The sequence below is a fragment of the Festucalex cinctus genome, chromosome 18 (assembly GCF_051991245.1).
Source record: "Festucalex cinctus isolate MCC-2025b chromosome 18, RoL_Fcin_1.0, whole genome shotgun sequence".
Taxonomy (NCBI): Eukaryota; Metazoa; Chordata; class Actinopteri; order Syngnathiformes; family Syngnathidae; genus Festucalex; species Festucalex cinctus.
This window is the reverse complement of record NC_135428.1, coordinates 2338833-2352167: the sequence shown is the minus strand read 5'-3', so window position 1 is coordinate 2352167 and position 13335 is coordinate 2338833. Positions and strand designations below refer to the sequence as shown.

At 43.5% G+C, this 13335-nt stretch overlaps 1 protein-coding gene across 15 annotated transcripts in view; it reads left to right on the top strand.

The window, feature by feature from the left end:
- Nucleotides 1-12869, top strand: part of auts2a (activator of transcription and developmental regulator AUTS2 a) — a 298303-nt gene extending 285434 nt beyond the window's left edge. For 10 of the 15 annotated variants that reach the window (XM_077504573.1, XM_077504572.1, XM_077504583.1 and 7 more), the window contains 12 exons: nt 761-1077; nt 1923-2161; nt 4095-4139; nt 5379-5474; nt 5560-5631; nt 7014-7043; nt 7194-7265; nt 7389-7530; nt 8185-8265; nt 8364-8447; nt 8567-8819; nt 9708-12869. In XM_077504573.1, the coding sequence (XP_077360699.1) occupies nt 761-1077; nt 1923-2161; nt 4095-4139; nt 5379-5474; nt 5560-5631; nt 7014-7043; nt 7194-7265; nt 7389-7530; nt 8185-8265; nt 8364-8447; nt 8567-8819; nt 9708-10926 (2650 nt within the window). In that variant the 3' untranslated portion in view covers nt 10927-12869. The remainder of the gene's footprint in view (nt 1-760; nt 1078-1922; nt 2162-4094; nt 4140-5378; nt 5475-5559; nt 5632-7013; nt 7044-7193; nt 7266-7388; nt 7531-8184; nt 8266-8363; nt 8448-8566; nt 8820-9707) is intronic. The other 5 variants (XM_077504580.1, XM_077504586.1, XM_077504581.1 and 2 more) reach the window with 4 other exon arrangements.
- The last annotated feature ends 466 nt before the right edge of the window (nt 12870-13335 follow it).

The window sequence follows — 13335 nt, the reverse complement described above, 5'->3', positions numbered from 1 at the left end:
GCCCTGAGTTTCTTTGATGGAGAAATTGAGACATGAGGAAGAAGGGAGGGAATTAAAAAAAAAAAAAAACAAGGCCCAAAGTGTGCTCCTTTTAAAAGGAATCACAACGTGGAATTGTAAGAATTGAGAATGTTCAGGCAGTAATGATTTGGACTTTGTATATAATAGTCGTCGTCATAAAATCTTGACATTCTTATTTGTGTTAATCAACGCTCGGTTAAAGACTCAAGAAATGCTCCTTTGGAGCCAACTTCGTCCCACCCAGGATGTCAGCGCTTGGCTCTGCGAAACCTCACCCTGCGCCAGCCCTGCGCCAGCCCTGCCTGGTCTGCCAAAGCACCGGCAGGGCCTCTCGGGTACCTGCTGGCAATAATGGCAGCCAGCACCTGCAACCGAGCGCCAGTATCACAAATGAGCTTTTAGGCTTAGCGCATGGGGCTTTGGAGACGGAGGCTGTGACTGCCTCTGGGGAACACACGCACACACACTACACATTGTTTGCTTAGGGAGGAGAAAACGAGCTCGCATCCTATTTCCAGTGCACATGTTCACTACCGGGACAGATGCTCATTTGGTTACACTTGCCGTTGGAAAACTGTATTTGCATGCAGTCGTGTTTGTGAATGGATAGTGTGAGTGGATACCATTTGCAAAGGTAGCACATTTGAGGTATGAAGATGGAGATGAGCGAGTGTTCGGCTTGCGCTTTGCTGCTTAACCTTGCTCCTTCCCGCCACCTTCTCTCTTTTTATGATTGCAGCGGCAGCAGGAGTAGCACCCCGGGGAGCAAGCCCCAAGGGCCCCCTGCTCCTTCCTCGCACCCCCCCCACCACCGCCACCACCACCACCACCACCACCCGCCTCCTCCCGTGCCAGGCGCCGCCCCGTCGAGCTTCCCCTTGCCTCTGGCGGCGAACCACAGCACCCCCCACAGCTTCCCCCCTGCATTGCAGTCCTCACCGCACCCTCATCACCCCAATATGTTCGCTCCTCCAGCGGCTTTGCCTCCACCGCCACCGCTGACGTCTAGCACCCTGCCAGTACCGGGACATCCTGCTGCTGGGAGTGCCTACTCGGGTAAAAATAAATCAATAAATCATTAACTCATTCACTCGCCGCCATTTTCACAGAAGCAGTCCCGTTCTCTCCCGGCTGTTTTACTGCATTTTGACTGATTTTGCAAGGCCCACAGAATATTGTGGTCTATTGCTATAAAAGCATGGAACCTATCAAAAGAAAGATTAAAGTCTCTTCTTTCATCAGGAAAAAAAGTGTATTTCTATCTGTTTCCGTTTTGCAGCAATTAGCATTAGAAGAGAGCTAAGTTTCATCAGTTTGCACAAATCTCTTTAAAATTGCAAGTAATTTATCTTTTTTTCTAGATGGCCCTGGTTGATCTCCTTTGCTCTGCTTCCACCTGCTGGCCGTTTGTGTTTCTGCAACCGTTCTTTGCAGTTGAGAGGCTGCATCAAAGCCTTCTGTATGCTCTAGCATAAAAAAATAAAAATAAATAAATAACGTATAAATACGTCTTTGGGACACTTAAAACATAAAAAAACGTATTTACACGTTATTGGGAGCAAATTAGTTACAAATAATAATTATTATACAATGTATGCATGAAAGTAGTCAGTTTTCATTTGAAAAAATATGAGTGGATTCTATCAAACTAAATCTAATTGTTCCCCCTTTCAAATCTATCAAAATACGTATTAAATCGTCTTTTATTGACGAGATGGATCTGAAGGAAATGACGCATTTATAGTACTGACAGGTTCCTTTATATGGAGTGTGTAAAATTCTTTACACTTTACTTACTTTACGTTACGATTGTTTCAGTCCATCAAAACAAACAGTACATCCTCCGATGTTAGCTTGAGCGACGTTAGCTTGACCGTTCCTTCCTCTCTCGTCATTTCCAGAGCAAGACCTTCTGCGGCAGGAGCTCAACACGCGTTTCCTGGCCTCCCAGAGCGCCGACCGTGGCGCTTCGCTGGGGCCCCCGCCCTACCTGCGCACCGAGTTCCACCAGCACCAGCATCAGCACCAGCATCAGCACCAACACACCCACCAGCACACGCACCAGCACACCTTCACGCCATTCCCCCACGCCATTATGCCCACCCCAGCACCGTCCATGGTGCGTACCCCTGCCAGAAATGTGAGGATAAGTAGAACGCAACCGTGTTGGGTCATGTATTCATGCGTTTCGCGCGTGTCGAGCAGCGGGTGGGCCGATTTTCTGTCAAAATGGCAAATATCGGCGTCGGCGTTTTTACTAATCTGATGGCCGATTAAAGCTGGAATCTCGCTGAGCGGTGAATGCTTGCGAACATGGCGAATTTAAGGTTTTTCATCAGGATTTGGAAGATGTTGACCGACAGTTTTTGTCGTAAACACATTTCGAACATATTCACACAATTTTTCACTACAAAGATCTTTTGAAACCTTTTAGGAACCCTGAAAAAAAAATAAAAATTAGCTACATTCGCATGCATTTGTCGCTCTGTGTCATACAGGAAACCTTTCATTTATGGAACTACAGTATTTAAATTTCCACTTTAAAAAAAAAAAAAAAAAAAAAAAAAAAAAAAAAGATGCAGATGCTAGGAACTCCCTACACATTTTTTTTTTAAATGTAAAAAAAAAAAAAAAATTAAATTAAATTAGAAAATTATGTTTCAATTTGGGCGGATGACTGGTTAGCACGTCCGCCTCCCAGTTCTGAGGACTCGGGTTCGAGTCCAGGCTCCGGCCTTCCTGGGTGGAGTTTGCATGTTCTCCCCGTGCCCGTGTGGGTCTTCTCCGGGTACTCCGGGCTCCTCCCACATTCCAAAGACATGCATGGCAGGTTAATTGGGCGCTCGAATTGTCCCGTCGGTGTGCTTGTGCGTGTGGATGGTTGTTCGTCTCTGTGTGCCCTGCGATTGGCTGGCGACCAGTCCAGGGTGTACCCCGCCTACTGCCCATAGCCGGCTGGGATAGGCTCCAGCATCTCCCAGACCCTTGTGAGGAATAAGCGGTCAAGAAAATGGATGGATGGATGTTTAAATTTTGGAAAACTTTATTTACAGTAGAAAACTTCAACGAGCTATTTACTTGCTTAGTTTTTAATTAGCTTAATACATGCTGATGACCCTGGAAGCTTCTTGCAATTTTTATTTTTAAACAAATCTGTCAATTCTTTATATGTTTAAAATTGAAAGAAAAAGTTCACTATTTTTATTTATTTATTTATTTTTTTACACTAATATTTTCTCTTTTATTGTAAATGAATATCGGCTTGGCGTATCGGCTTTTCTGCTAATAATCAGTTTCGCTATCGGCCTTGAAAAAAAAAAACATCGGCCTGTCAGTAGTGTTTTCCCGCTGGGCCTGCGATAGGGAAGATTTTACACAAACTGGCGTGCGTTTAAGCGGCACGTCGTTCATGCTTGTGGCTTTGCGGCGCCTCTCAATGATGACCGTGTGTGTCTGTCCATACCGCGACGACGCTTGTATTCACCCCGAAAGCCATTCTCGTGTTGTTTCTGGCCCTCTGTTTGTAAATTGGCAATAACTGGCTTCAAGCATAGTTTTCGAACATAATACACTTAATTCCCTCCGAACGTAATGACATCACATGGCGCCGTCAGGGCGTTTTCATTACCGACATAAGCCTTACATTAAGATCCTCACTGTCGCTTGCGAGCGCGGGCAACGAGCTCAAGCTTTCAAAGGCATCTACAGACACTCATTAGCGGTTTGCCTGGCTCTGATGATCGCTCAAAGGCAGCAAGCAAGGCTTGGCCTCTGACAGCTAATGAGGCCATAAAGAGCCTCTTAATAGCTGCGCTGTTTAGTCTTGACTGGGGAAATGTTCACCCCAAGCTTGCCCTCCGCCACTAAAAAAAAAGAGAGCAAAGGAGATGCTGTTTTACAAGAGCTACACATGATCACCAAAGGGGGAGAATGGGGGGGAAATCTTGTTGGGAAGTGGTCAATTCATTAGTGTGTTCACAGTTTTGTACTGAAAATACCCAAAAGAGGCTAATTTCTGCTTTTCTTGATGTCCTTGAATGTTGTGCTTAGCTCTCTTTTCGTTTCTCCTACAGTTTGACAAATACCCAACTAAAGTCGACCCCTTCTACAGACACAGTGTGAGTTTTCATTTGGCTTTCCTCTTCTGTCATTCAAGTGTATAAGATCAAGTGCACGGTTTGGGATACTTTTCATGGCAATCATCATCAGCCGCGTCTTAATCTGGTATTTTGCTTGTTTCCATTTTTTTTCATAGCTTCATTTTTTTTTTTTTACATAACATTCTAAACATACTGAAGCGTGGAACAGCCAATGTGGGAAAAACATTCAAACGCGTTTAAATATGTTACACGCAAGCCACTGACTTGCATATGAATAGACCGTCAATGCCACGTGGGGAGAAGTGAAGCCGTCGGAAGTGGCCATCTTACGTTGCCACTTTCTATATAATGCACCATGGCATTATGGGAAAATATACTGTTTGTAGCATTTAATATACTTATTTATAGCATTTAGACGACAAGTACATTCAAAAGTACTTGCGACTACGTTCAAACATAGTCAGCACTCAATAATCCACATTGGCAGTTCCCCACTTCCATATAAACTTAAAAAAATAAATCCAAGATATTAATTCGAACATGGTTGGTTGTCATAATTTTTTATTTTTTTTTGTATTGTATTTTGTGTACATGTCAGATTGATTGCAATAGCATGTATTGATTTTTAGAAAACTTTCCAACATATAAAGAAATTTATTTTTATATATTATTATGCATCAACCTTGATTTAAAAATCAAGTAAAATACAGATAACAATCCGATGTATATTATGCTTTTTAATAAGAACAAATTATAAGTAAGGTCTACTGTATTTAAGCAGTAGAGATGCCCAAACTTTTTCCTCCAACGGCCACAAACAGAAAAATTTAAGGATGCTACTAGGGCCACTTCGAAATCAAACAGGAATTTTTTTTTCTATATGTTTTTTATGCAGTCATTACAGTTAGAAAAACAGCTTCATTTTTTTTAATTTTTTTTTACACACAACAGACAAGAACATTTTAATCCAGATGATAATGAGAGACAGATGACCACGTGTTTCTCAGCAAGATACTTCATGAAAGCCTTGATCGCTTGTTTACTTGGTTTTCATTAGCCTCGCAAACGTTGCATCATTCTTCAGCCTAGTTTTTTTTATATCAAAGAAGCTGGAGATAGATAGAAAGCTCCACTTTCATGTCTTGTGCTTTTTCGTACGAAAATAATCCTCATAAAAAATGAAGAAGCCGATTTGATTTTTAAGGTTGGATGTTTGCATCTTTCTAAGTGGTGGTCTTTTTTTTTTTTCATCCTCAGCTCTTTCACTCGTACCCACCGGCCATGTCGGGCCTCCCCCCTGTCATCCCTCCAACTGGGCCCTTCAGCTCACTGCAGGGCGCATTTCAGCCCAAGGTAACAACACGCGCCTTCCAACAACTTCAAATAAGACACCGATTTACTGATTTTCTTCTTTAATTGTTCATGTCGTCCTGTGTAGACCTCGAATCCTCTCGATGTGTCCTCGAGGCCTGGCGCTGTCCCACATACTTTCTTACAGAAGGACCCGAGGGTGAGGAAATCGAACCTTCTCAGCGAAAAAACTCACCACATTCAATTAGGCACATTTGGCCAATGAACTAAAAGTAATATTTGTATTGAACTCATTCACTCACAGCCATTTTCACGCTCCCGGTTGCTTTACTGGATTTTGACTGATTTTGCAAGGCCCACAGAGGTCATATTCATATAAAAACATGGAAATTACTTAAAGAAAGATTAGAGTCTCTTCTTTCATCAGGAAAATAAAGTATGTTTATATCTGTTGCCGTTTTGCAGCAGTTATCATTAGAGTACAAAGTTTCATCGTTATTCACAAAACCTGGTGAAAAAACGGGCAAAAAGAACTTGTTGCAACATGGCCCTAGCTGATCTCTTATACTCTGCTGCCACCTGCTGGCCGTTTTTTTGTAATAACTACTATTGCTTTAAGCCACTTATTCATGTCAGAAGCTGCTTCAAAGCCTTCTGTATGCTCTTGCATTAAAAAGAAAAAAAAAACATAAAATATGTTTTTGGAGTGCAGTACAAAGTATTAAAAAAAAACAAAAAAAAAACGTGTTAACACGTTTTGGGGTTTGAATGAGTTAAAGATGAAAATGCATTTTTTTTTTTGTTGGATTCATGAGAGCTTCTCAAAGAACAAAGTCCACTGTTTGCAATAACCATTCAGACTTTACAATCTCAGTATCGTGAATTATGATTTACAGAGGTTCGGTTAACATGTCCAAATTGCAACCTGTTTGTGGCCCACCGTTAAGTTTTTTTTTTGTTTTTTGTTTTTAGCGACCCTCCTCCACTTTCTGGTGTCAAGGTCTGCTCTGTGTACATATCACATGAATGATTAACATCGTCAAGTAAACACTGCTTGAAAAATTGCCATCTTATTCCTGATCATGCTCTGCTCAGAGCAGGGGCGGATCTATTCGAGTGAGATGAGATACAAGGCAGGGAAAAAAAAAAAAAAAAGTGTATTTGTTTCTGCTTCTGTTTTGCAGCAATCAGCATTAGAATGGAGCTAAGTTTCATCATTATTCACAAACCTGTTGAAAAGAGCTTGTTACAATATGGCCCTGGCTGATCTCTTATACTCTGCTGCCACCTGCTGGCCGTTTTTGTAGTAACTGCCTTGCTTTAAGCAACCTCTTCGTGTCGGAAGCTGTATCAAAGCCTGTGTGCTCTAGCATTAAAAAAACCCAACAAAACACATACATTAAAAAAACATATAAATACGTCTTTGGGAGTGAAGGACAAAGTATTTAAAAAAAAATTAAGTTTTTGGGTTTGAATGAGTTAAGTGTGAACGCTTAAGTCAATACAATATTCTAGAGTTGCCAATATAAATAAAGTAAAATTTCTCCACCTTTTTTCCTCCCCTCTCCCTCCTTTCTGTAGCTAGCGGATCCGTTTCGGCCCATTCTCAGGGTGAGTAATCAGTCCGTCATACTTGAGAGACATGACGCACGACTTTTCACCAAAAATAAATACACTGCTACCGTAATATTTAATTATGGTGACACACCAATTTTTGTGGTGTTGTGTGATTCATGTATATTTGTGTCTTGCGCCTTTTAGAAGCCGGGAAAGTGGTGTGCCATGCACGTCCACACTGCCTGGCAGATATACCACCATCAACAAAAAGTCAAGGTGAGGATTCTTTGCACTTCTCCTTTTGGAATCGGGCTGAATCAAGTGTGACCATCGACTTCCATGCTTCCATGAAGCGTTTTTTCACAAGTGTTTCTCTGTTCGGGTTTTGGTGTCTTCCAGCAGCAGATGCAGGTCGACCCTCACAAGTTAGACTTTGGCCTCAAGCCCGAGTTCCTGAGTCGACCCCCGGGCCCGAGCCTCTTCGGCGCCATCCATCACCCCAGTGACCTGGCACGGCCCGCCACGCTCTTCTCTGCTGCAGGTGAGCCACAATTCAGCTCAAAGGTGAAATGTTGCTACACAACTTTATTTTTTTTAAGCTGGAACCATCTCGCTTCTTGCTCCGTTCATCTTACTTCTGAAATGCAGTTGAAGGTTTCCTCCCAGCGCACATTTTTGAGAATGACACGATCAGTAATGAAGTTGTAAAATGATCATTTGTTAGTCTCGCTAATAAAAGCAAATACTGATGATGGTGTTTATACATTCGTGGGAGACGTTACACATGTGAATGATTTGATCTTAAAAACAGCACGGTGGAGGACATCTGGTTTACATAATCGCGCAACATGAAAGGCTTGAAGCTTCTTTTTCATAAAGTGCCAAGAATTTCAAACATTTTGCAGTGGACAAACTATGCCGTCTCCAAACAACATCATTTCGCATTTATAAAGTATAACTTTAAGGGAGAAAAAAAAAATCTATTTTGTGTTTCAAGTGATTTTCTAAGACCGTTTGTTTGATGTGTTTGGATGATCATGTTTTCATTTATTTATGTTATTCTGTTTTTAAGAAAGAAGTTATATACTTATAACATCGTGTTTAGTTTGATCATGATTCGTGAATGGATTTTTCTGAGGAATGTTGAAACTAAAAACAATCAAAAGAAGTCAACTTCTTTCTTCGCCTCCCTCAGGTCCAACCCACCCATCGGCAGGTCCCTTCAGCCATCCGCCGCACCACCCCGCCAACTTCCTCACCCCAGCACCTCACTTCGGTAGGCGCGCCTTCTTTCTGAACGTGAATTTGCTGACGATATTCCCGTCAAGCTCACGTTTCATCTCTTTTTTTATTTTATTTTATTTTTTTTTTCAGAACCTTTCAGTCGGCCGCCCACCTTCGGCGGGCTGGGAGCTCTCAGTTCATCAGCGTTCGGAGGACTGGGAAATCCGGCACTAAGTGAGTTTTAGCCTCACGAACGTCCGTTTCCCCAAAAGTGGATTTGCAAACAAACGCGTCTGCCCAACGGTCGCGATACGCATTTAACTGGCGTACTTGCTGTGCTTTTCCGTGTGTTGAATCCCTGACAGCGGCCAACTCCATGTTCGGCCATAAAGATGGCCCCAACTCGCAGCAGCACTTTGCCGGCGCTGCCAACAGCAACCACCAGGAGCCCTGGAACCGCCTGCACCGCACGCCGCCGTCCTTCCCCACGCCCCCGCCCTGGCTAAAACCCGGCGACTCGGAGAGGAGCGCCTCGGTCAGCTCGCACGAGAGGGACCGGGATTCTGACAAACGGGACTCGGTTAGCAGTAAAGACGACAAAGACAGGTGGGCTTCACGTTAAATCACGTCAAAGTTATCAGAATTAAGAAAACTGATGAAATTACTACATCTAAACTAGAAAAAAAAACTATTTTATTTGTCAGTTAATGTCAAGGTTTATTTTAAATGTATTTATTTTGGTATGACTGTACAGTCATACAGAACAAGGAATTTGGGAATTGTCATTTATATTATAAACTAAACTAAAACGAAGCATTTTGCGGAAAATAAATACAAATCCACTCTAAAAACTAATTAAAAGTAAGGCAAATTACTATAATGAAAAAAACTATTAGAACCCTGTTACAAATACAATATACATTTATTTTTTTTATGGACAAATGAACCTTCATGAAGCTTCATGAAGCACTTGTTATATTTTTGACTTCTCAAGATGCGCTCTTGGTTTCAAGATGCCGCGGAAATGTCATCACTTTCATTGCACTAGACTTTATATTTGAACCAAGAGCACCATCTAGAGGAGTCAAAAATATCACAAGTGTTTCATGAAGCTTCATGAAGCACTTGTGATATTTTTGACTTATTTATATATTTTAGATGCGCTCTTGGTTTCAAGATGCCGTGGAAATGTCATCACTTTCATTGCACTAGCCTTTATATTTAAACCAAGAGCACCATCGAGAGGAGTCAAAAATATCACAAGTGTTTCATGAAGCTTCATGAAGTTTCATTTTGTCCGTCACTAGTTAAATGTTCAAAATCTGTACTGTATGTGTAACTGGGTTGTAATTTGGGATTTTTGATCGAAAATCATCAAATTCTGCCCCATAATCACTTAAGTGCCAAACAAATTAGCCACAATCAAAACATTTGTGCTTGGGAGAGGTAATGAAGTCTACATGAGATCATGAGATCTTTTTTTTCTGTTTCAAGGGAATCTGTGGAGAAACGTCACCCGAGCCACCCCTCCCCGGTCCCGGCGAACCCCATCAGTCTTCTCGGTCACAATCGCCCCCCCGAGCACCATCGGAACCACCTGCCCCCTTCCTCCGCAGACCCTCAGAGAGACAAGGAGAACAAGGCCAAAGAGCGAGAAAGGGAAATGGCTGATTCTTGGAAAGAGGGCAGCACGGACGACCACAAGCTGAAAGACAACCAGCACAGTGAGAAGGACCCGCCCGCCGTCCACGACGGGAGAGTATCAGAGGACAAAGTGGCCAACAGGGGCGCGACCTCGCCTTACATCCGACAGACGAGCCTGGAGCGTCCCAACGGGGGCCTGAGCAGGGAGCTCGCCGAGAAGAAAGGAGAGCTTCCGTTTGAGAACAAGAAGAACAGCGAGGTGAAAGTGAAAGAAGAGCGAAAGGAGGACCAAGAGGGGGCGGCGGAGAAAAGCGGCGAGCACCCGTCGGCGCCGTCGGCGCCCAACCTCCACCCGCCGTCCTCGATGCCGATGCCCATGAGCATGGCGGGGGTTCATCCGATCAACAACATGAGCAGTCTTGAGAGAACTCGAGTGGTGGCGCCCTTCATGGGTATCAGCCCAATCCCGGGCGCGGAACGCTTCCCCTACCCCGCCTTCCACTGGGACCCAATGAGGGACCCTTACCGGGGATTGGACATCCACCGACGGGACCCCCTGGCTCGGGATCTGTTGCTCAGGAACGATCCCCTCCACCGCCTGGCGGCTCCGCGCCTTTACGAGGCCGAGCGTTCCTACAGGGAGCGCGAGCCTCACGATTTCAACCGCGACCACGTGCATCCTCTCGCCTTGGAGCAGAGGAGGGAGCACGAGCGCGCTCAGCTGGAGGAGCGCGAGCGCCTCCTCAGAGAGGACTACGAGCACGGGCGCATCCACCCCGCCATGCACCACCCGGCCCTCGACGGACACCTCCCCCACCACGCCCAGGGCCTCATGGCCCCGGGACTGCCGGGCATGCACTACTCCAGGGTCAGCCCTGCGGCGGCCGCCGCCGTCGCCGCCGCCCACCAGAACAGTATTCTGAATAAAACTCCGCCCACCGCCTCCCTTAGCGCCCCGCCCCCACTCATCCCCACGTTGGGCGCCAGACCTGGCTCGCCTAGACGGACCGCTCCCCTGGCGGCCGATATCAGAGACAGACCTCCTCACAAGGACATCGAGGCACGGTGAGCTGAGCCTCACCTCGCTCACGCTAATCTCCCACCCAGCACTTCGCTTCGGGCAAAGCACGACTGTAACATAGCTGTGAATAACTTATGTGGGCCGACACGTGCCCGCACAAGGAAATCGATTTTCTCAAGACAGTGAACACAGAAACTTTTTGCTTTTCCAGACCTTTTTTTTTTTTCCAATGTTGCTGCAGCTTTTTTGTGCGTGTGTGTGTGTGTGTATCCAGTCTTTCTATTGTATAGCAAAGTGGAGTACGATTTTGGAATGTACAGATACTTTAGCACTGACAGACAGCAAAGTGTGTCGATAAAATGTACAGTCACTGTGCTCGCTTTGTATGGATCATGGTACAAATATGCAAAAGGGTCATTTGAAAGCTTTACTTTGGACAAATGTACATAAAGAAGTATTTAGGCAGTGATTCAGAATGTGCTTTTGCATTTTTTTTCTGTTTTTTTTATTTTTATTTTTTGGCACAGCAGATTCGCATTGTACCAGAGAGCCCATCTTCTACTATGCAACAAGTCTGGCCTCCCTCCATCACCAATGCTCTTTACCAATAACGGTCAAAAAAACGCTGTATTCTCTCCACAACTTGACCATATTTCTCAAATTGTTTGCTTGCTGTAGACAGCTTTAAATCAGTGGTTCTTTACCTGGGTTCAATCAGTGAGTGCGCGGTTGTCGAGACACACACGCGCCCGACTCAAATGATTCATGATGATTACGCTTGGCCGTCGTTGGCTGCAGGCGATCGTGTTGCGTTGCTTCGCCGATCTGTGTCGGTGCGCTCAGTCGTCGACTTGTTGCTCATGTGCATCGTGTGATTTCTTTATTATTGTGGTCCCGTCATATTATGTCGAGCAAAAAAAAAAAAAAAAGTGGTCGGACGAATATGTGCAATATGAATTGATATAACGGAACTGATGGTGTTCCACAGGGTTCAATTCTGGGGCCTCTACTGTTTTCATTGTATCCTCTGTTCCATCTTAAGAAAACTGTTTTAAAGTGATCTATATATATAATTGAATAGAGTATGGGAGTCAGTTAAGCAATTCTAGTCCAGCACAACTAGCGCGCCAGCAAAACTAGTTGCTGCATGGAAATGCGGAATACAAGAACACTTTCCGAATTTAAGGTGAAGACAGACAAATTTGATGTAAAGGCTACTTTCCCTTTCTCTCTTAATTTTGCTCATCAGTAAAACCAATTACAAAAAAAAAAAATTCACATTGTATTTTTCAACATGAAGGATTCGGTGAATGCGCGTAGGAAACTGGTGCGATTCAGCACGTCCAACAACATCAAGAACCACTGCTTTAAATCAATTATGTTGTTTTCAGAATCACTTGGTACGGAAAGACAATCCAAGAAGACTATATTGTATTTAAAAGAGTTTCTGTATGAAAGAACAGGCATCACAAATGTGAAGAATTCACTCGCCTGCCTTTGGTCACGTTGTGGGAGAACACATCATTTGTAAAAAATTTGCTTGGATGAAGGCGTGTAAAGTTCATGTTCTGGAACTCGATTCCGTTGGTGTATTCAAAGTGCTTTCTTCAGTTGTGGTACTGACAAAATCAAAAGACAAAAAAAGCTAACTATGAACATTTTGTTTCAAACAAGCAGAGATCTATTTTTAGTAGTCCACCGAAAGTTTAGTTGTGCGCTTCAAATTCGGTGAATATTTTGTGGTGCGGTGTTATTTTTAATTCAAGATAAAAATGTGCACCCGGAGCCATAGTGGTTAGTTGATGCGTATTGCAAAAAGATTTTTTTTTTTTTTCTTTGCTGTTAACATGTACAGGTGAAAAAAAAACTGAAAGTATTTGTAGATCATGTACAAAATTGTCAAAATATTAAGTGACTGAATCTTCAGCATGCCGCTCATTTAAACATGTGTTATGTAAATTGTGCCATGTTATTAAAAAATGTGTACTGAATTTGTCTTTGGGATTTTACTCACTTTGTTAATTGTCTTTCTTCAAAATTATTGCTGACTAAAAAAAAAATATTTTTTTTTTGGTGGAAGTCGAGGACGAAATCCATGGATTGGCAATTGTTGAAATCTCACAACTCCAATTGTTCCTGGAAAAGTCTTTCAGGGTAGCGGAGGGGAACGTCCAACTTTTTGTCAAAACGCAGCCATCTGTTAACAAGCACTGGCCCCGCAGAGGTTATAGGAGGAAAATGTCGTCACATTTTACCCGAGCTAGGACAGCATGTATGGTGTATTGCAAGTGGCTGGCAACCAGTCCAGGGTGTACCCCGCCTACTGCCCAAAGCCAGCTGAGATAGGCTCCAGCATCCCCGGCGACTCTTGTGAGGAATAAGCGGTCAAGAAAATGGATGGATGTATAGTAAGGTGTTTTTTTTTTTTTTTGTTTGTTTGTTTTTTTAAACGACCAT